The sequence below is a fragment of the Eimeria maxima genome, genomic scaffold, assembly GCF_000499605.1.
Source record: "Eimeria maxima Weybridge genomic scaffold, Emw_scaff124, whole genome shotgun sequence".
Classification (NCBI taxonomy): domain Eukaryota; phylum Apicomplexa; class Conoidasida; order Eucoccidiorida; family Eimeriidae; genus Eimeria; species Eimeria maxima.
This window is the reverse complement of record NW_013564243.1, coordinates 34,534-56,878: the sequence shown is the minus strand read 5'-3', so window position 1 is coordinate 56,878 and position 22,345 is coordinate 34,534. Positions and strand designations below refer to the sequence as shown.

The 22,345-nt window shown below is 51.7% G+C and overlaps 2 protein-coding genes across 2 annotated transcripts; one reads left to right on the top strand and one right to left on the bottom strand.

The window, feature by feature from the left end:
• Positions 1 to 3,084: 3,084 nt before the first annotated feature.
• On the top strand, positions 3,085 to 15,699 carry EMWEY_00015670 (hypothetical protein, conserved; the record flags this gene model as incomplete). The annotated part of the gene is made up of 20 exons (XM_013479611.1): positions 3,085 to 5,071; positions 5,320 to 6,585; positions 6,928 to 7,394; positions 7,664 to 7,824; positions 7,943 to 8,187; positions 8,461 to 8,560; positions 8,884 to 8,929; positions 9,089 to 9,366; positions 9,865 to 10,240; positions 10,587 to 10,808; positions 11,058 to 11,102; positions 11,740 to 11,848; positions 12,060 to 12,170; positions 12,550 to 12,705; positions 12,982 to 13,027; positions 13,153 to 13,321; positions 13,615 to 13,749; positions 14,316 to 14,657; positions 15,001 to 15,289; positions 15,578 to 15,699. 20 exons carry the CDS (start codon positions 3,085 to 3,087, stop codon positions 15,697 to 15,699), a joined length of 6,672 nt encoding a protein of 2,223 aa, XP_013335065.1.
• A 1,456-nt stretch (positions 15,700 to 17,155) lies between these two features.
• EMWEY_00015660 (hypothetical protein, conserved) lies at positions 17,156 to 22,115 on the bottom strand (the record flags this gene model as incomplete). Its single annotated transcript, XM_013479610.1, has 6 exons — positions 17,156 to 18,108; positions 18,344 to 18,572; positions 19,576 to 19,718; positions 20,065 to 20,213; positions 20,582 to 21,030; positions 21,396 to 22,115. The coding sequence occupies 6 exons, from the start codon at positions 22,113 to 22,115 to the stop codon at positions 17,156 to 17,158; spliced, it is 2,643 nt and encodes an 880-aa protein (XP_013335064.1).
• Positions 22,116 to 22,345: the final 230 nt, after the last annotated feature.

The window sequence follows — 22,345 nt, the reverse complement described above, 5'->3', positions numbered from 1 at the left end:
TATATATATATATATATATATATATAATTATTACGGGGCCTACTATATATGCATTTTTAAGGTGTTGAAATAAAGTATAGATCCAAATAAACCATATTATGCAAACGTTAATAAGAGTGTAGCCACCTAGAATACCAAGCGCTGCCCATCAATGTTGTTCTCATGAGCAATTTAGCAATACATACCTCCCATATATACATATATATGCATGCCGTTAAAGGATTTAAACGTGTAATTTAGATGCATGCAAGCAAAGAAACGAAGGCCCAAAAGCAAGAACAGGAATCGTAATAATAGTAGTCAGGCGTTCTGCAGACTACCACTCTAAAACAGAACACGAATCCTAACAATAATAATAGTGTTATTGGTTTTTATCAGCAGGAATACCAATAACGTATATATGCGTGTATATATATAAGTAGCTATGATAAATGATGTTGGAAATATGGTTGTTGCTGCTACTATTGCTGTATATATGCAGCCATAATGCAGAAAGATTGAAATATTGGTATTCGTGTTAATAATATGATAAAATAAGTGTTTGACTAATTAGTTGCAAATCCAGTTCGTTAGTTGGTGCCTTCCCAAAATATGAAGTGGAAGGAAATGAAAATAAACCGCTAAATCAAATATTTCTGTAATTTTTTACACATGTTCTTACAAAGGAGGGAAAAGGTTAATTAAATTAGTAAAGAACTTGGAAACATAAACGTAGCTTATGTGTAGGCGCCTACCATCAGCACAGTATCCAACGCGCTTGGCAAAAAACAAAAAAAAAAGAATAAACATGATTACAATGATAAAACAATCAAGAAAAAATGATCGGACAAATCAGTTTTAAATACATTCGTTGTGTGCTCTTACACCTGCTGGTTTTGTAGCACGAGCAGAGCCGCCGAGTGAAGACATGAGAAAACGAGGGAAAAAAACATTAGAGGCATGGCAGACGCATGCATAACAAGAAATTACAATAGTAGACAAGCGCTCAAGCGCTATTCATATTCTGTATGAACAACATAGTGTAGTAGTGTAGTGTGCAAAGGTACAAAAGGAAGGTGTGGAGTGGCCATCTCGGGGAGCTGCCACCAGAGGGGCAGTTCCGTGATCCCGTCACTGCACCACAGCGAGCGCTTTTCCCTGCTCTGTTTCCAGCCTTAGGCGTTCCGCGCCTCATTATCAGCTGAGACGTCCCCACCTCCGTGGGATCGCCTCTGCCGGCTGCGGGGTCGCCGGGGCGGATCACCTCCCCATGTTTCTGGCGCATCCCACTCGATCCGGCAGTTACAGCTCTCCACCTTCCCGACCTCTGCTTAGATAACAGCGGGGCGCTGCCCCCGCCGGTCGGACTCCTCAACAGTAAGAGGTGCAACTGGCTGTAGGCAAACGCCCATCATTGGCACAGGTGACCCTGGGCAATGGTAACAGTGCCGTATGCAGCGGAAGGGGTGCGTGCAGTGGTGGGGTTGTTTTGTCTATTTTCAAATGGATTTTATGCTTAAAATTCTTTATTTTATAAATGAAAAACGATGGAAAAATTTTTATGGGCTCATGTTCGCCATTTAATGGATTTCATACTCGCTGCACAGGTGCTGCTGAAGCAATTCCTCCTGGGGGGGAGGAGGTACGCAGCAGGCACATACAGCTCTTCCCTTTGAACGGTAAAAGGGTATTAAGTAGAATTCGACTTGTTAATGAAATAAATGAAGATTAAATGACACGAAAGATGTACTTTGTCCGTAAAGGAATATTCCTCTTCAGCGTTGGCGAGGAGGAGCCTCAGGGCAAGCCCTCTTCCTCCCAAGCAAACAGATGCTACGCTGCCCTCCATCAATTCTTTCCCCTCTAGTTTAGTTTCTTCTTGCTCTACGCTTTTCAGTGACCTTTCTCCCTCTCCTATTTTTCTGGTGTTGCATAAAAGCCACTAAGCGCAAGAAGTGACCCCACAGTCACTCTGCATATTTTAGCTGTTTTGTCTATTTTGCCGTCTCTGCATACACAGCGAAGCGTTGCTAAAAAGTTTATATAAATTAAAACTGTGGCTAAAAGGATATCAAATTATTTGAATCTGTAGGTAAGCAGGGGTTATGTAAATTTAACCTGTAACTCATCGTTTGGACTCAGTCACACTGAGGTTCAACACGGATAAAATGGACAGAACCTGAATCTGAACAATCTTTATTTGATATACAACTATATCAAAACAATATGTAAATGATTTAAATAAATTTTTGTTCTTCGTTACCCTCTAGCGCCACTGTTGCCCTTGGTTTGTGAGGAGGCCCCGATGAGGGCTTGAGGGCTGTCTGTCATCTTCCTGTAATTTTTTGCAAATTTTTTGATTGATTTGTTTGTATAAACCGTCACAATAAGCCTTTCATCGTATACGTATAAATATATATATCTATTTGTGCCCGTTTTTTCAATACCTTTTGCTCAAGGCAACTCAGGGTCACTTCATCCGGCTGTATAACATCGCCGGGCCCCCCTTGTTCGGGCTGCTTCTGCGTGGATTTGGGGGCGTATCTGCAACTCCTTGAAAACTATTCGATTATTTGTACCTCTCATTTCTTCTTTTTGTTGCTGTTACTCCTCCTGTTGTAGACACCTTCTACCGGGCGTCGCCCTAAGCTCTGCTTCATCCAGCTTCCACGCCTCCGCCCTAGCTTCCTTCCCTCCCCTAAATTACACCCTAATATTCTTTTGCTTCTTCAGATAGCTTTAACAGGTGTAGCAGCTGTGCAGCGACTGTAGCAATAGCAGCAGCAACACCGCCAACGGCTGCAACGGCAAGCGCAACATTAACTGCTGGAGCAGCGGCAACAGCAGCAACAACGCCTGCAGAATTAGCAACGGCTTCTGCAGAAGCAGCTGCAGCATCATTTAATTAGTTGTGTCGTTGTTGCAGCTTTGGTTTCACTGCAATGTCTCTTCAGCAGCACTTGTCTTCCTAATGCTTTATTACTTTTTTTTCCTTAATCCGGATGTCTCGTTTCCCACTGTACCTCTCTGTTTCCTCTTTACCTTCTCCTTTCTATATCATCCTTTCTATTTCCTCTTGTTGATATCGCTCTTTTTGTTTGCCCAATGTCAAGCCGACGCAATAACCCAGACCCCCCTCACTCCTTTTCCTCTTCTGCCTCTTCTTCTGCGTCTGCTGCTGCTTCTGCTTCTGTTTCTTCCAACAGGAGAGAGCCTTTGCGTAGGTCATTCTGTTCTGGTGCTGCTGTGTCCTCCTCGCTGCCTGTCTCTTTAAAGGCAGAGACAGCAGCAGCTCTTGTTTCTTGGGGTCTTCTGTCTCCTCTCCTTGTGGGACCCCTCCAGCCACACGGCTTAGCCGTCCTCAGTGCCCCCCGCAGCCTTCACCTGCGCAGCGGTGTAGGGGTTTTGGAGTTGTTGTCATTTGCTTTGGGACGCCGTGGGATCGAGCGCCTTCCCGATCCTGGGATCGTCTCCCACGCTCCCCACCCCACAGCCTTCGCCAACAACTGGAAAAACCTGACACCCCACATCGAAGCCCTCGGTATCTGGTTAGGAGACACCTGGAGCAAAGCCCTAGAAAAAGGAGACCCCGAAGCTGTAGGCTCTCTTGTAGACCTCGTCGTAGAGCGGCAGCTTAAGTACGAGCAGATGGTCATGGCCTACGACAACACGCCACTACCAACAGCTGCTGCAGCAGCACCTGCTGGTGCTGGTGCTGATAGTTCTGCGCATACGAGAGTTTTACGATCGCAACCTGTAACAAATGCAGAGGCTGCTGCTCCTCTTCCTCCTACTACAACCGGCGACAACAGCAGCAATAGGCTATCTCTAGCCCACTCCCGTAGAGCTGCCGAAGGCAGTATCCCTCCTGCTGCTGTTGTAGCTGCTGCTGCTCCTGCTTGTCGTTCCACTAACTGCATCAGCGGAAGGGAAGAGCAGAAGCCAGCAGGCATCTGCATACAGCCTCCTGCTTTGGCAACGCCGTATCCCTACGAGGCCCCCAATGGGCTGCAGCAGCAACAGGAGCAGCAATTGCGCACCCAAACCACCCAGCAGGGACTGCAGCAACTTCAATCGCAGAAACAGCCACAGCAGCAACAGCCACAGCAGCAACAGCCACAGCAGCAACACCACCAGCTGCCGCTTGAAGTGCAGCAGCAAATGCAGAAACACATGCAGCAACAACAACAGCAGCACGTGCAGCCACAACTGCAGCAACAGTGGCAACAAAAACCAATGCAGCAACCGCAGCAGCTCCTGCAGCAGCAATTGCAGCAGCCACCGGGGCACCAACTGCAGCGACACGTGCAGCAGCAACTGCAACAACCCGTGCAGCATCAACCTCAGCGGCAACCGCAGCAACGACTGCAGCATCAGCTGCAGCAGCAAGAAGAGCAGCTGCAGCAGCAGCAGGAACAGCAACTGCAACAGCAGCAGGAGCAGCAACTGCAGCAGCAGCATGGACAGAAACTGCAGGAGCAACTGCAGGAGCAGCAGCAGCAACAACTGCAGCAACAACTGCCGCAGGAGAAGCAACCGCAGCAGCAACCGCAGCAGCAACCGCGGCAGCAACTGCAGCAGCAACCGCAGCAACAGTTGCTGCAGCACCTGCAGCAGCAACTGCAGCAGCACCTGCAGCAGCAACTGCAGCAGCACCTGCAGCAGCAAACGCAACAACAACCACAGCACCAGCAGCAACAGCAACTTCAACAGCAACCGCAACAGCAGCAACTGCAGCAACAATTGCAGCAGCAGCTGCAGCAACTGCTACAACAACTGCAGCAGCAACTGCTGCAGCAAGGCGGAGACAAGCAACAACTGCAGCAACCGGCCGTTGTCGACGGAGTCAGCAGGAAGAGCTCATTCTCCATGGACACCTCTTTATGCGCTGCTACAGCACCAGCACCAGCAGAAACTGCAGCGGCAATAGCAGCAGCAACAGCGGCAGCAATAGCAACAGCAACGCCAGCAGCAACACCAGCACAAAGGGCAACTGAAAGCATGCGAACAGCAGCAAATCCTGGTGCTGCTGACTTGGGTAATACACAAGAGGCAGCAAGGGGAGACTTCTCTGTGCAGCACACAGACATATGTGAGTCTGCCTCTTCCGGCTGCTGCTGCTGAGTCTGCCCCTCAGTTGTCTTTAATGCCCTTTTCCCTATTTGCAGCACTTGTAGCTTCAGTCCCTTTTATTTTGCTGCTTTTCTCTTTCTACTGCTGTTACTGCTACTCGATGGGGTCCTGCAGCTCCCTAATTTGGAACTTCCCATGGCTGACGCTGCTGCTCCTGTATCTGCTGTGGTTCTGATGTTGGTGTTTTTGTTGCTGCTGCTGCTGCAGCGGATGTCACGGACGCCTCACTGTTTGAGCCCGACGCAGAGGACGGTGCTGCTCTGGAGCCCCGCAGCCGCAGCCGCTGCTGCAGCAGCAGCAGCAGCAGCAGCACTCTTTTGTGTAGGTACCTGGCGGAGACGGTGTTGCAGCCATTGAGGCAAAGCAGCAGCCTCCGCTTGTCTGATCCTGCAGTGTGCAGCACTGAAGGGGCCCCTCTTGGGCCACTGCAGTTTACTCCTGTGAGCTGTACAGGCACCGAAGCGCCGCTACGGGCGGGTAGCGGTATGCTGGAGCCGCAACAAGAAGAGCAGCAGCAACGGCAACAGGCCAATGCAGAAGAGCTGCAACTACAGAAGGAACAGGAGCAGGTGAAAGACGACCAGCTGCCCCTACAGGAGCAGCAGCGGCAGCAGGTGGGAGAGGATCAGCCGCAGGTACAGCAGCACGAACAGCAAGACCTGCAGCAGGTGCAGGAGCAGCAACAGCAGGAGGACGCTGAAGCAGAGGAATTCGGCCACGAGCTGGATTTACCAGAAGAAGAAAATGTCCCCATCTCCCCTCCCGAGCAGCAAACGAAGCAGCAGCAACAGCAGCAGCTGGTGGATCTGCTGCAGCAGCAAGCGGAGCAGCAGCAGAGTATGGAGGAAATGGAAGATTCTTCTGGCACGACAACTCCAGACGAGACCACCACAGATGCAGCAGCAACTCGTGCAGCTGCAGCTGCAGCTGCAGCTGCAGCAGCAGCAGCAGCAGCGGCTGCTGCAGGAGATGCTGCTCCTTCAGGATATTTGTCCGGCCGTCGGCTGTCTTCAGGAAACATAGAATGGAATGGAGGATCGAGGAGAAGGACTAGCAGCATTTTTGTGTCTCCTCTTGGCGACTTGGGGCAGGCACAAGATGTCCCTTTCTTTGCCCACCCAACTAAACCACAGCACCAGCAGCAGCATGTGCAGCAGCAGCAGCAGGAGGCCCGCGGAAACAGCAGTGGCGAAGGGGAAAGGCGACAACCTTGGCGTGGCAACGACAACATAGAGGAGTTGTTGCTGCAGTCTCTAAAGAGACACTTTGGCTGCAGCAGGAGCAGCAGTATCAGTATTGTAAAGGAAAAGGGACAAATGCTCCATGCTTTAGCAGCAGCAGAAGGCATGGAAGTTGTTGCGGAAGGAATTACAAATTGGGCAGAAAGTTTTAGTCAACAAATAGAAAAGGCAGCGCAATTGCTACAAAAGGAACCAAAAAAAGCCCCAATCGTAGTGCAAATCTTCTACTCAGGTGCATGGATGCAGCATGCTGCTGCTGCTCGTGTTGTTGCTGGTGCTGTTGCTGTTGCTCGTGCTGCTGCTGCTCATGTTGTTGCTGGTGTTGTTGCTGCTGCTGCTGCTGCTCGTGTAGTTGCGGCTGCTCGTGTCGATGCTGCTACTGCAGCTGCTGCTTTGAAGCATGTTACTGATGCCCGGGGAGAGATGCTGCTGCTGCTGCTTCTAGGGCTGTTTATTCTGCTCCTCAGCCATTTTTTTGCTGGTTCTGCTTCTGCTGCAGTTGGTGCTTCTGCTGCTTTTAATATGGTTGCTGCTGTGAATTTGCCTACTTTTCCTGCATTTGCTGCTTCTGCAGGTGCTGCATTGCTTAACTCCAAGGGTTTTGTAGGACAGGCAACTTCTCTGCTTCAGTGTCTTGCCAAGCTGCTGCAACAGCTGCTGCTGCTGCCTGAGGAGAGTGGGGCGCTGCAGCAGCGGCTGGTAGATCACCTGCGTCGTTGTTCAGCTGTTGCCTGCTTCTCCCAGCTTGCTGCAGCAGCAACGGAAGCAGCGGTGTACGTACATTCCGCAGCAGCAACAAATCTTTTGGCAGCAGTAGGGGACGTGCTTCTGCATTTGTCTCTCTTTAATCCTGAGGTCGTATGGGCGGGGGGTCTCCTAAAGAGAGTAATCGAGCAAGAAGCCTCCTATTTCCTCCTTGCAAACATCATGCTCCAGCAGCAGCAGAAGAAGCAGCAGGACCAGCAACAGCAACACCAGAAAGAGGCAAAGGGATTACCCATTGATGTCCTTGAGGCTATGGCTGTGGAGGCATGCAGCACAGTAGGTGTTTCCTCGTTTTTGTCTCTTTTCTACTGTGCTGCTCCCTTAGCGTCTTCTTCGTGCTGTTGCAGCACCTGCTGACTTGCTGTTGTTTGGCTCCTTAATTCTGCTGCAGCCGCTGCAGCAGTTGCCTTCAAGCCCCCTCGCACCGTCTCCGTGCTGCTGATGCTTCAGCTCCTCTTGTTGCTGCTACTGCTGCTGCTTCTGCCGCTACCGCTGTAGCGCCTTTTGCTTTGCTGTTTCTGCTGCCGCCGCATTGTGATGCTCAGGTGCTCCAGCAGCAGAAGCCCCTTGCCACCCGCACCACTGCGCTGCTAGTGTTGGGGCCCCTCTGTCGCTGCTGCAGCAGTTTGCTGCAACCTGGAGACGACGATCCCACACGCATTCAAAAACAGATCCTCGGGTGTCTACGCATAGCGTTGGCGGAACGGTAAGCCCCTGTTGCTGCTCCTGCAGCAGGGACAGAAGCACGAGCAGTAGCTGCTGAAGCGTAGCAGCAGCTACATGCGCCAACATGCAAGCCTTGTGCTGAATTGCATGCGCCTTAGGGAGGAACCCTGGGCAACAGCAGCAGCAGCTGCTGCTGCTGACATTGTTTTTGCTGCTGCGGAAGGCAACTCCAGCGAGTTTGCTGCTACAGTGGTAGGGGAGGGGTTTGTGTTGGAGGCCCTTCTTCCTGCTGCTACCCTCGCAGCAGCAGCAGAGAAAGGCGTATTCGTGACAACCGCTGCAGCAGCAGCTGGTGCAGCAGCAGCTGTTATAACAAAAAGCGCCGGAGCATTAGCATTTGACAGTGAGTCTGTGTGTTGCTTGTGTCCTTCGCCTGCTGCTGCTGCTACAGTAAGCAGGTTGTGCTGCTGCTGTTGAGTAGAGTCTGTCTCCCTCTCCGTTGTCTTCGCTATACCGCTTTTGCCGCCGTCTCCAATGTTTTTGCTAAAGCTACAACAGCGGCAGCAGCATCTGCTGTTGTTGTTGATGCTGGTTGAGCTGCTGCGACGACAGCAAGGATTGCGTGCTGCACCCTTATTCGCTCCTGCTACCGCTGCTGCTGCTACTGCTGCTGCAGCTGGCCGTCTCTTTTCCTTTGTGGAGAGATACCTCAGCACAGTCCCTTCTTTTGGCCCTTCTAGTTCTTCTATTTGTGCTGCCTTCTTTATACACCCGCAGTAAGACTGCTTCTTTTCCTGTTGCTTCTTTTGCTGCTTTTCCCTTTCCTGCTTCCGCTCTTTCTGCTGTTGCACACCAGCGTGAAACGATTGCTACTTTTACTACTACTAGTAGTACTACTACTAGCACTACTCCTACTACTACCCCTACTACTGCAACTACTACTACCACTACTACAACTATTGCTACTAATACTACTGCATCGGCAACTGCCGCACTACTGTCTCCTTACGAGGGTGCCTGGGCTACGTGGTGGATTTCCCTCCAGCAGCTGCTGCAGCTGGAACAGCTGCTGTAAGAGAGCTGGTGTTTCCTTTTGCAGCACGTCCACTGACATGGCAGGGGACCTGCTCTCTGCAATTTCTTCGGTGAGCTGAAGCAAACGTGAGCAGCAGGAGCTGCAGCAGGAGCAGCAGCAGGAGCAGCAATTCCAGCAGCAGGTGCAGGAGACAGACCTGACTGTGCTGCTTAGGTGTAATCTGCTGCTGGTGCTGCTCGTTGTGGTGTGCTGCTGCCACCTCTTGCAGCTGCACACAAGGAGGACCCCAATAGATGCTCTCTGTCTTAGCGAGATGCTCTTAGACTGCTGGAGAGGGCGAGGGTCTTCTCCTCTGCTGCAGCAGATCACAAAGAAGCTGCTGCTGCTGGACCGTGTAGCAGCAGCAGCACCACCAGCGGGTGTTACAGGGGAGCGTAAGTGCCTAGCCGAAGTGTTAAGCAACTTCTTGAGGAACCAATTGCAAGACAAAAAAATCGAGGAAGAGACAAAAGAAACACTTCTTGCTCTCTGCGAGGAATGCTTGCGGTACTTTGCCAAGAAGGGTTTATGCGGCTATGGGTTTTGGGTTTAGGTTTTAGGGTTAATGGTTAAGAGTTTATGGTTCAGCGTTTCTGGTTTAGGGCTCTTGAGGAAAGAAGGTAGCCCTTATATTTCGCTGCTGGCCCTAAACCCTCAACCCTAAATCCTCGGAGGGCCAATCCCAAAACACTTATTTTATCTTCTTCTTTCCTTTGCTCCCCTTTTCTCATTCTATCTCTCCCTTTCTCTTTCTCTCTTTGCATATATATACATATAATAATTGGTGCAGCTCTAGTTTATAGTTAGTAGTTACGTTTTCTTCTGTTGCCTCTTAATGTTTTCTACTGTCTCTTTGTGTCTCTGTCCATTAATGTTTGCCTGTTATTTGTCCCCCTTTTTTCCTTTGTCTTCTTTATTTGCCTCTTGGCCTCTCAAGTGCCTTGTCTGTCCCCTTTAATGTCCGTTTTGTCTCCTTTTGTTTCGTTTTGTCTCTTCTTTACTCAGCGAAGACCTCCAGGAGACAATATCTCGTTTCAATAGTCTCGCTCGAGGTGAGGGGCCCCCAGGGCCTCAACTATCCCTGTCGGCAGCAGACTGTCTGCTGCAAGAGCTGCAACAACACCCGGCATCAGCTGCTGCTGCTGCTGCAGCAGCAGCAGAGGCGCAAGCGCAGCAGCAGGCAGGAGAGACAGATCTTGAGGCATGCAGCAGCGCCCATTGGCTGGAGGATCCAGAAGGAGCTGGTGCTTCTGTCTCTTTTACTCGAAGCAGCTCGAGTCAGCAGCAAAGCCCGTCTCCCCATCAGCCGCACCAGCCGGCAGAAACAGCAGCAGCAGCAGCAGCAGCAGCAGGACACGGGGAGTCGCAGCATTCAGCGCAGGTATCCTTCTGTCTCTGCAAAGTGTTTAAGATAGTTCTTCACTGAATAAAGATGCGACAGCACATCAAAAGGATTGCTGTTGCCTTCACGTGTACATGCGAGAAGTCCACTGGCCACCTGCATGTACACTTGCGGGATTGTCTGCTTGTTACCTTGTGTGCGTCTGCATAGCTGCTCGTTTTCGGGGCTGTTAAATTTCTGCTGTTCGTCTCTATCTATCTGCTTCTGATGCTGTGGCTTGTCTCTGTCTAGCTCCTGCTGTAGGTGCGGATGCTGCTTTTCTTTGTCTGGTAGTTGCAGTTGCTGCTGCTGTTGCTTGTCTCTGTTTGCCTTGTCTATCTTTTAGCATAGTTCCCACGGAGCCCCCGGAAGAACTTCTCAGGGGGCCCATTTCCTTCACTGCAGCTTCTCACCACCCCAGCAACAACCCCACCGGACAGCAGCAACAGCAACAGCGCCAGCAGTAGCAACGGGAGCAGAGAACACCGAACCCCTCGAGGAGGTTGAGTGCAAGTTGCTGCTGCACTGCTTCCGCCCCGTCTTTGTTAAACTATTCGATCTCCTGCAGGTCAGCTGCCCTGCATGCAAACTGCCTCATCTGCTTCTGCTGCTGCTTCTGCTGCCCTTTTGTTCCAGCTCGTCCTTTTTGAAGGGCCCCAAGAGCGGGTACTGAGGGGCCCCTGAGGGGTTAGGGAGCCCTTGGGGGAATTCTTTCTCTGCATTGTATAAAAAACAGACCAAACTGAAGATAAAATAAGATAAAATGTCTCAACCGTTTTTCTTCTCCTGCTGCTGTCCTTCTGCTGTTTTCAAACAGAAAACAGCACCAAAACCCTCGGGTGGAGATGCCTTTGCAGATCCTGTAAGGCCCTCCAGCTCCGTAAAACCTAACCCGTAAACCCTAAACCCTGGCAGGAGAATCTGTGTAGGTCTGCCGAAAGATTATGTGGGCAACACGTTTTTCTTTCACTCGTTTTTACCTCAAACCCTAATTCCCCAGACGTTAAACTCTAGCCTCTAGTCTCTCCGTGGCTCCTGCTGCAGTGCGAAGATGACCTGCTGTCTTTGACTGCTCTACCGCTGATTTTGCAAGCCGTGGGGGCCCCCTGTAGCAGCAGAAGTCGCGTGTTTTGTACAAACCTCTGCAGGGCAATGAAACAGCAAATCGCCAGGTAATTAGGGGTTTTAGCAATTAGGATTTTGTGAATAGGACTTAGCAAGCATGGCTTGGTAGCAGCAGTCTAACAATTAGGTTTTACTAACTGGGCTCTTCCAGTAGGGGTATAGGGTTTTGGTTGTGGTAACTAGGGTCTAGTGATTAGGCAGTAGCCCTATTAACTAGGATTTATTAGCAACACATTTTAACATTTTAGTAATGATGTCTACTGATTAGGGTTTGCAAAACTAGTGATTGAGATTGGGGTTTACAGCTAAAGAATGAGGGGCACCAGCTTTCTGGTTTAGGGTTTAGGGTTTAGGGTTTAGGGTATCGGGTCTAGGATTTGGTATTTGACGGCTCAAGGTTGGAACCCGGATCGCCCTCGCAGCATCTCAATGAACTCAGCCTAGCGGAGTTCGAGATCTTCCTCTGTCAACTTGCATTCTCAAGTGCGCCAACCACTAAACCCTAAGCTTTAAACCCAAGAAAGCAGCTGCCACTGTAAAGCCTTGCCCCTCCAGAGTCCATAGTGTCCGCTAGCAGGCAATGGGTGACCCTGCCGACTTGGTACTTGCGACCGTAGGAGATGCAAGCTTGGCACAGGGTTGGAGGTTTAGGGTTTAGGGTTTAGATTTTAGGTTTTCGTATTTCCTGCTGCAGTGCAGAGCGTCTCGCCCCCCGCTATGATCTACCGCGGCGTTGCTCTGAGTCCGAAAACAGAAAGAGGAGCTCAGATATTTTCTCTTCTTTATCGCATCAAGCGTGAAGGAGGTTTGCTTAAGCGGCAGCAACCAATGCTGCTGTTGCTGCTGCTGTTTCTGCTGTTGTTGCTGTTCCTGTTGCTGCATTAGCAGCTGTTCGCGCTGCTTTTGCCCCTGACACAACCCACCGAAAGCCGTCTTCTTTCCCTCTAGTGGCTACAACACAGACCGCAGCAGCCGCACCAGCACCAGCAGCACCAGAACCCTCGGCAACTGCGGCAGGTCAAGCAACAACGGCAGGGGCAGCAGCTGCAACTAATGCAGCACGTTATAGCCGGCAGGCGTCCTTCGCGCGCGTTTAGTCCTTGGGTTTAGTGCTGTGTCTTGGCTTTAGGATTTAGAGTTTAGGGTTTCGGGTTTAGGGTTTAATTTTTAGGGTTATGGTATAGGGGTTGCTGCAGAGGTGCCTGGGTCGCGAACTTCGTGTCTCCCGCCCCTAATAAAAGCCTGTGAAGGCCGACTTGCCTCACGCCATGCATATCTACTGGTGGAGAGCATCAACTGTCTCCTCAGTGCAGGTGTCCCCATCCATAGACTTCCTCCAGGTCCACATAGACCCTAGCCCTAACACCTAGTCCTAAACCCTAACCCTAAGCGTAGTCTTATACTCTAGCACTAAACCCTAGCCCTAAACCCTAGCCCTAAACCGTAGCCCTAAACCCGAAACCAAAGTCTCACCTTCTTCTGAAGGCGAGACTATGGCAGAAATTACAATGATGGCGAAAACCTCCAACTCAGGGACAGCAGAACTAACAGCTCTACCGTGGTTGTAGCTGGCCACGGTTTAGGATTTAGGGTTTAGTGGGGCTGCAAGTGCGCAGGTCTCGGCCTTGTCGAGCAAAGGACGCAAGACGGGAAGACCTTTAAGTGAGCGTGCAATGCTGAACGAAATGACATATCTTAGGGTTTAGGGTTTACTGCTTAGGGTTTAGGGCTCAGTGTTTAGGATTCACGGTTTAGCGTAGAGATGCTGTAATTTTTTCGGCCTGCAGACAAGTGATTCTGCGTCAAGGCGGAGATCCAGCAGCAGCTGGAGCGGCAGCAGCAGCAGCAGCAGCAACACGCCCTTCAGAAATGCCTTTCGAAGACTCAGTGTTAGGGAGCGCTTCTCCTGAGGCAGTGCAGCAGTGGGCTGTGGCTGGATCGATGCTTCCTGGGGCGGTACGCAGACTTAATGAGGGCATTGATGCCGTTTAGGATTTAGCGTTTTAGTTCTTTGGGTAAAGGGTTTGGTTCTTAAGGTCTAACGTTTAGAGTTTAGTGTTGCGCTTGTATAACTTTCATCGTTTTGCGTGACCTTATTGCCCCTCTACTTCGTTTCTGCCACCCACAAGCCTAAACCCTAAAACCAAAACCCAAATTCCGTCCTGCACCCGCTGACCCTCGCGCTTAGATGGTTCCACAATTCCATGCCTTAAGGTTGAGGGTTTAGGACTATGGTTTAGGGTTTGCAGAGCCCTGGTGGAGTCCCATTCGTTAGTGAAGACCAGAATGCCTCCAGGGTTTGCACTGCAATGGCAAACGTCTGCTCAAAACAACTCCAAGAAATACAGACAGAAGCCTTCTGCAGGGCGGAGGAGTGGAAGAGAGTAAACCATAAACCCTCATCCCTAAAGACGAGTCCCAAAACCCTAAAATGTAGACTCTAGTGGACGGAAGAGTTCAAAAGCTTTTCGATAGTCCTCCGCCGAAACAGACGAACCCCACATACTCATGCCTGCATCTCAAGCCCTAAACCCTACACCCTACATACAAACCTCCAGAGGTCTAGCTTGTCTTTCTCTCAGGCAAGTCAAGAAAACAGAGCCCCGAGGTCACTAAAGGAGATTAGAATGCAGCAGATGCGGCTGGTGGAGCAGGTAACAGCACCCCTAGAGCTGTTGCTGCTGCTGCAGCTGATCCAGGTGCTGCTGTAGCTCATGATGCTGCTGCTGTAGCTCCTAATGCCGCTGCCTAAATCTCCTTTGCTATATTACTCCCTGAGTCGTGTGCATCCCAGTGCTTGCCCCAGGCTGCTGCTTGTGGGATTTAGGGTTTAGGGTCTAGTTAGGGCTTATGGAGTGCTGCGACCCTAAGCCCTCAGCTAGAGGCGTAAATGCCCTTAGTGCTGCTGGTGGTGCTGTTGCTGCTGCAGTCCCTTCACTGCGACGCGCAGGTGCAGTGCGTCCTTTCAGCTTCGGACAGGGCGGTAGGCTGTGCTGCTGCTCCGGCTGCTGCGATTAGTGCTGATGCAGCGGATTTTGCTGCTGGCTTTGCTGCTGCCGCTGCTGTTTCTGTTGTTTCTGCTGATGACGATATTGTGTTTTGCTGCCTTCCATCAGGGAATGAGGCTGCAGCAGCCAGCAGTGTGCACGGGGACGGGGAGTGTCTCCTCTCAACAACGGGTATTTATCTACTGCCTCTCTCCTTTTTCCACCTATTTCAAATGGTTGATTATATTTGCTGCCTCTGTCTTTGGCTCTTGCTGGTGTTTATTGTACCATTTTCCTCTCCTATGGTATACTTTCGTGAGTTGTTCTTTGTCCGTGTCTTTTGGTCCGTCGTCTCCTTTTATCTCTAGCCGTCTAGATGTCCATTTGATGCACTTCAGCAGCAGCCCTGCAGCAGCAGCAGCGCCGCAGAACCTCATTCCGGTGCTACAGCAGCTGCATCTTGGAGTCAGTTTGTTCTCAGCAGCAGTAGCAGCAGCAGCAGATAGTCAAGTTGCTTGTTTGGTAGCTTTTGTTTGGTAGCATAGCGCCGGTAGCTGTCCAGCTAGCCACCATCCCTTCTCCTGAGCAGCAGCACAAGCAGCACAACAGCAACCCAGCGCATGCTCCTTGTGCTGCACCCTGTTGCAGAGTTTCTCCGTCCGACCACAGAGGGACGCCGCCAGCCCCACCCCTTATCAGCAGCATCACAACAGTAGCTACACCGCCAGCAGCAGCGCCTGCGCAGCTGCACGGCGGCGGCTGCACAGCAGCAGCCGGTCCCCTGCGACAAAGAGCGAGCGGGAAGAGATCCGTCGGGCGCAGCAGCACTTGCTGCAGAGTCCAACGGTTCAGCAACTGTTTCAGCAATCTTCTAAATGCATGCAGAAGCTGTTCGATGCCTTTTCTGCTGGCTGCCCTCTGCCAGTAGCTGCTTTAAGTCAGAAGGCGTGGGGCAGGCTTTCCCTCTTCCTCAACATTGCCCCTTCTCCCCAGATGATGTGCTTCTTCAAACAAGGTGTCTTGCTGCTGCTGCTGCTGCTTTTGCTGTTGCTGAAAAGTGCAGAAGCAACGGCATATCCATAATGTATCCACTGCTTGTGCAGTCAGCTTGTCTCACAAGCTGCTGTGCTGTTGCTGCTTCCTTCCTGCAAACGCCACCGCTATCCCCAAGCAGTTGCTGCCGTCGTTGCTGCTGTTTCTATTTATGCTGCTGTTGTTTCTGCAGTGGCGGGGAGCCAAATGGACTTCGACGCCTTTCAGTTGGCCTTCTTCCAGCTTGCTCTGTCTGTCCACGACATCGATGCCAGAGTGAGCAGCAGCAGTAGCAGCATTAGCAGAAACATCTGAAACAGCAGCAGCAGCGATAACTGCACCAGAAGCAGCAGCGGCAGAAGCAGCAGCAGCAGAAGCAGTGTGTGCGTGCGCAGACTGCCAGTGAAGAGGCTGTAGGCCGATGCCTCTCCCAAATTTTGTCTCACTGCCTCCTTGACGACATTCGGGCTTTGAGAGACGGGCAAGGCCACCCCTGCAGCTTGCTAGCTAACTAGCTAACTAACTGATTAACTAGCTAACCAGCTAGCTGTCTGACTAGCTAACCAGTTAGCCAACTAAACAAGCAGTTTACCAGCTACTTCTCAACTAGCTAATCGAAAGAAGAGCCACCCAGCCTCAGATGGAGAGCCAAACTACCAGGTAGCTAACTAGCCAAATAGCTAGCAATCTAGCTCACCCACACACCGAGTTCGGCACCGCGCCTGTTAGCTACCCAGCTAGCTACTGCCGCAGCAACAGCAGCAGCTGCAGTAGCAGTAGGAGCACCAGAAGCAACAGCACCACCAGAAGCAGCAGGCTACCTTTACGTTTTTGTTGCTGTTTGTGTATGGAACTGTTGTGTTCTTCAGGCTGCATGCATTTCAGTCCACAGGGAAGCAGCTGCCCCCTCTTCTTCTCGATGACTCCGGCAGCATGCCAGCTAGCTGAGGGTCAGCTAGGTGCTGGTTTGCTAGCTGTCATCTAGATACGACAGCTAGCCAAGACTACCCAGAAGACTCAACTTGGTCGTGCTTGCACGCGGGTGGCCACAGCTAGCCACACACCTAGTGCAGTCAGCCAACACAGCGCCAGCTAGCCAACACGTGCAGGCAGCTCCGCGAGCTGTCCCGGGAGAGAAGCAGGCCACGTTTCGATTAGCTAGCTAGCTAGCTAGCAACCTGCGAAGTAACTAACTAGCCACCCCCATAGTAGCCCAGACCTTTTCCGGCTGTTCCCCCCAAATTACGGTCCTTTGGATCGCCGACCAAATTTGAAAAAAAAGTAAACATAATTCCTACAGTTATCTCATGCTGCTGAGGCTGCGGCTAGTGTTGTTGCCACTGCTGCCATTGCTGGTGCAAAACTGCAAAGCAATGGCAGGCCTATGTTAGGGGGCAGCAACGAGCTGAAAGAGCAGAAGCCACTGCGTTCAACTGCAGGAGTAGTGAGAACAGTGACCATATCCTACGCAGCAACAGCAGTAGCAAAAGATGTACATCTGAAGGCATGCAGCAACCGGTGCTTAACCTGCTGCTGATTTGTTGCTGTACAGGTAAGGCTGCTGTTGGCTCTCTTTAATTACACTGCGTTGCCGCAGCAGCACCGCTGCAGCAGGGCCGCAGCGGCACCACCGCAGCAACAGCAGTGAAGCTGGAGCAGCACATCAGTAGCAGCATTGGGCCGGCAGCACAGCAACAGCAGTACACACGTGGCAGGGCCGTAGCAGCAGAATCCCCATCTCCCAGCTGCTGCATTGTAGGTGCAGCAGTATCTAGTGTTCGGCTGCAGCAGCAAACCGTTGCCTGGAGGCTCCCCACACCCGCTGCTGACCACTGGGCACATACGGCCAGACAATTGCCCCCTCTTCTTCTGCGCTGCATGCGTACTCCCAACACTCTGCAGCTGCTTCTGCTGCACGTTCAGCAGCTGCCGCAGAGCCTGTTTTTGCCGCTGCCCCTGCCGTTGCAGCATCTCCTGCCACAACACGTTCTTCTGCAGCTGCGTCTGCTTCAGTTGTTCTTGCTGCAGTTCCTTCTCCTGGTGCAGTGGTTGCTGTTGCAGCTGACTCTGCCATGAGTTGTGTCACTACTGCTGCTTCCTTCGCAGGGGCTGCCGCTTCTGCTGTAGCTGTTCCCTCATAAGGCGATTTTGCTGCTGCCTTTGCTGCTGAAGCAGGCTCTGCAGATGGTGGTTTGTTTACTGCTTTTGGTGCTGTTATTCCTGTTGCTGCTGCCGCTGCTCTTCCTGCTGCTGCTGCCGCTGCTGGAAATGTGGCTGCTGTTGCATTGGGCGTCGCTGCTGCTGTCGAAGGAATTGCCTGTTCCGTTCTTGCTGCTTGTGCGGTTTCTTGCTTTTCTGCTACAGTTGCAGCCTCTTCTACTGTTGCTACTGCAGTTGCTTCTGCTTCTGCTTTAGTGACGCACTGGGCAACATACCTATTTTCGTCAGGGGCAGCAGGAGGGGTCGCTGGGGTGAAGTTGCTGCTGTCAGCTACACAGCTGTTGCAGGAGCAAAAGCAGTTGTTGTTGTTGCTGCCGTTGCTTTTTCTATTAGTGCAGCAGCTATTGCTGCACCAGTCGTTTGCCCCAACAGCAGCTCTGAGGACTGCTGCTGATGAGAAGCAAGCAGCAGCATCAGCATTTACACTAACAGACTGTAAAGACAGCTCAAGAGAGAGCAGCGGCAGGGCCTCCTCTTTTGTGCTGCAGAAACAGACATCCTCGCCTGCCTCAGTAACAAGCACAACACATTTCTGCTACTGTTATTGCTGCCGTTGCTGCTTGTGCTGCTGCTACTACTGCAAACTCTGCGTTAACTGCCTGTCTAGGTATAGTTACGTGCGTGCATTTTGTGTCTCTAATCATTGCTGCAGGTCTCTCTTTCCCCCTCCCATGGTATCTCTGTCTCCCTTTCTACCTCGTGACTTCACTGCCCCTTCTGCTTGCTTTGCCTTCCTTACTTTTGTTGTGAACTGCTCTCTTCGAGCAACGAGGACTCCCATTGTCGGGGGTACCCGTCGCTCCTTCAGGGGACACCGAGAGGCCCCCCAACACTCGAGTATTGAGTTCAGCTTGCAACTCCTGCAGCAGCTGCAACACTGCAGCCTCCTTCCCAGGAGGCAAGCCCATCAAAGGGGAGGGAGGGGGACCCCCTGGGGGCCCCTCTTCATCCTCACTCTTATCTAGAAACTCAACAAAGGCCATAGGAAAGGATGCAGTCTGCCTGCTGCTGCTGCTGCTGCCACAGCTGCAGCAGGAGCAGCAGCTCCGTTTGCCGCTGCTGCCAGATGGCCTTGCAGTCGACTGGCGGTGGTGTGAGTCTTTCGTTAGCTCAGAGAGAAGAAATTCCCTTAGTAATTATAAATAATTCCTTCTCTTGGTAGGAATCCTGACACCCCACAAGCCGAACCCTCTACGCTAAATCCTAAACCCTAAACTGGTGCTGCAGTAGGTTGCTGCAGGTGACTCCCTGTTGCTGGCTGTTGTTGAAGGCTAGAGCTGCAGAGGAGGCTGAAACAAGATGCTAAAGTAAATCCGCTTATACAGGAGTTGACTATTTCAGTAAAAAAACAAACATATGCAGACAAAAGAGGACGAATAACACAACAGACACCCACAGGAAGGCCGGCGGTGGCTTCTGCGCGGGAGGTCACGGTCGCGCTCTCCGTACACCGCGTTTTTGGTCATGTCCCTGGCACTGTCTATTTTTGAATAAATTAATGTAATTCGATTAATTATAATTAATAATGTTAACGCCGTCCACCTGCCTCTAAACCTCCACGCCCGCCACCCCCGAGCGCACGACTGGTGTCACTATCCTCGATACTGCAACACCAGGCGTACGGGGTGTACAGCTTGCTGCAACAAAAGCCCAGACTATACAGGCAGCTGCAGCAGCCTGACAGATGCTAATGGAACGCCCAGAAGCATAAGACCAAATTGCGAAGTGTACGTACACACTCGACAGACCACTGCCGCTGCAGAACTGGGGCCCCACACTCCCAGACAGGGTGCTCAGCGAGTGCAGGCACAACTGCAGCAACTACAAATCTCCCCATGAGTTGGTAGTACTTTTGTTCCTTCTTGGTTGATGAAGGCACACTGTTGCTATGCTGTACGGCCTGCCACCACAAATGGTGTTGCCGTTGCCGCTGCTGATGGTTCTGTTGCTTCATCTTACAGGTACTCTCACCCGCTGCTCCTGTAGCGCCTGCTGCTTCAACTGTCTGCGCCACCGCATGTGCTGCAGCTTATTTTTGCCTCCCGGGGAAGCTGCTTTGCCACCAGTTAACACGCTGCTAACATATACTAATGCTATTGTATACAATACATACTCTACGTACATCAGAAGCAAACAGCTACGGCCTAAACCCCAAACCCTAAAGCCCAGCATCTGAACAGCGTGGAGGAGTAACTCCATAAAAGTGTTTCTGATACATATGCCCTAAAACGATGAGGTGCGCATACACCCCAAAATACCGTTTTCAACGTCTGCACGAGGATTGCGTTAGGGTGTATATACATCAGGTGTACATACACCTTATACACCACCGTCTCGCTAAACACCCCGCTACGACGCAGAAATACAATAAATAACAAACGGCGTCTCTTTCCTATCTCCACAGCATCAGCGGCTAACACAACAGGAGGCAAAACAGCGAAGAACGTCGCTGATCCTAACTCTGCTGGTGTTCCGCTGCTTCTATGGGGAAAGACGATGAGAGTGCCGTTGCTGCATTTACTGCTGCTGCTGCTGCTTCTGGTACTGCTGCTCCAGTTTGCCTGTGGAGCCTACGGTGCAGGTTTTTGGTAAGCTGCCGTGCAGCTGCTCTGCCACCCTCATTGCAGCAGCAGCACCAGCAAACAGTTGAAAAAAGAACCAGTGTCTAGACTGGTCCATGCGTCGCTGCACCTCCTTGCCTCCTGAGCATCTAAACGCTGAAAAGGCTGCAGAGGTGCTGCTGTTGTTGCTGCGGCGGCGGGGGCCACAGCCACGGAAAGGCGCTGGTGCAGTGCTGCAGCACGGTTACCTCCAAGTAGGTGGCAACCACGAGCTGAACTCGGGTGCTGGAGAGTATCTGGAGCTCGTATAAACCTCGAGTACTTCTTCTCCATTGACGACAAACGATTCCTTCAGACACCCCGCGTTAATAGGGGTGCAACGCACTGGGGGCCTGATGTTGGTGGTGCTGCCGCACCGCCCCAAAGAAAAGGCCAAGAACGACAGCTGCCCGCTCGCTGCGCTGCTCTCCGCCGCGGCTGCCATCTCTCCTGCAGCAGTTGCTGCTACTGCAGCAGCCTTTTCCTGCTGCTGCAGCGCCGCACAAAGCGGGTCTGCTGTGTTGTAGAATCTGTTGAGGTAGAAGAGAGGATTCCTAGGCGTAGGGACAGAGAGAAGACCAAAAGGTCTCTCCTGGAAGGGCAGCATTTCCTCTAGCGGTAGCTTCTGATTAGCTGCAGCAGCAGGCATGCCGCTCCCTATCTCTACGTATGGTTCCCAGTCTTCGGGGTCGTCTGGAGACCTATCCCTTACCTCCTTATACCAATATACCCGAATAGCCAAGGGAGGGAAACGCAAGCCGTCTGCTGCTGTTGAGGTGTCTAGGGAGATCAAACCAAAAGGGGAGTTTAACGCTTGCTCCTCAAACTGCATGCACACCAGAAACAAAGCAGCAAAGCACACAATTAGCACTAACCGATTAGCTGTACACAATTAGCATTAAATAAATAATAACACTGCGCATCTCCGAACCTAGTCTGTACATCCTAAACCCCTAACCCCAAACCGTGCCGCTGAGCTTCGACTGATGCGCGCAAGGGGGCAGAAGAAAGGAGTTCAAACTGAAACACTGGGGCAGAAGTATGGAGTTCAAACTGCTGCTTACGCAGCTATATATATACCTTGGGCTTTTTATTGGTTTTGACGAGCCACGAGAGGAGGCTGTGGGGTTGGTATAGTTTGGGTTGAAGGAGCTCGTTAGAGGGGTTAAAGAGGTTACAGCTTTCTCTGACTCGGCCCTTGTCTTCCTTAGAGACAGTAATGGCAATATATCTGTCTCCTCTTAGCATGTCATGCTCTGCTAGAGACCCTACAAGACTGTTCCCAGCAAGGGCCCAGGAGACGCCTTTAAGGTCAAGTGCCCTTGTAATCATCTCGAAGAAAGCAAATATTCCGTCGTGCTGCGCTGCAGACAGCAGATTCAAAGGAGCACCGGCAGAGCCCCGCATGCGCTCTGCCTTTCTGCCTTCCGCTCCCCATACCTCTTGCAGCAGCTCCCGTCGGCCTGCGCTGCTCAGCCCCAGCAACTCCCCCTGTGCGTACGCCCGGGGGGAGCGGTGTAGCTCATCGCAGCGCTGCAAGTCTGCAGCAGAAGGAATAAAGGGGGCAAGGGCTCGCAGCTGCTGCAGCCGCTCCAGCAGCGGCAGGGTGACCTGCTGCCATAGCAGCAGCAGCAGACCTACGACTGCCAGAGACAGCAGCAGGCCGAGCCGCTGCAGCTGCTGTCTACTGTAAAGACGCCGCAGCCTCACGAACCGCAGGCCATGGTATCCCCTCACCCCTTGCGTGTCTGTCTTTGATGGCAGCAACATTGTATATTTATTCTTTGCATGCGGAGGAGCATTTGAGGGTTTATTGTGGCTGCTGTGTGCCATTAAAGGCACTTCCCCCACTGTTAAAGGCCGTGCAAACCCAGGAGGGACACGGGAAGTAGATGACGCTGAGGGCTGCATCTTCTACAGCTAGTCGTCCTGCTGATGCTGATGCTGCTGCTGCTGTTGGGGGCGGAGAAGGTATGACAGCCGGATCCCCCGGTGTTTGCAAGGAAGCCACTAAAACGAGAAAATTTTTTAAATTTAAAAAGAGTAAGGAAGGTGGTACAGGGCCGCGCACCTGCTGCACACGATGCTTCTGCTGTTGGTGCTGCTGGTGGTGCTGCTACCGCTGCCGAGAAGAAGGAAGA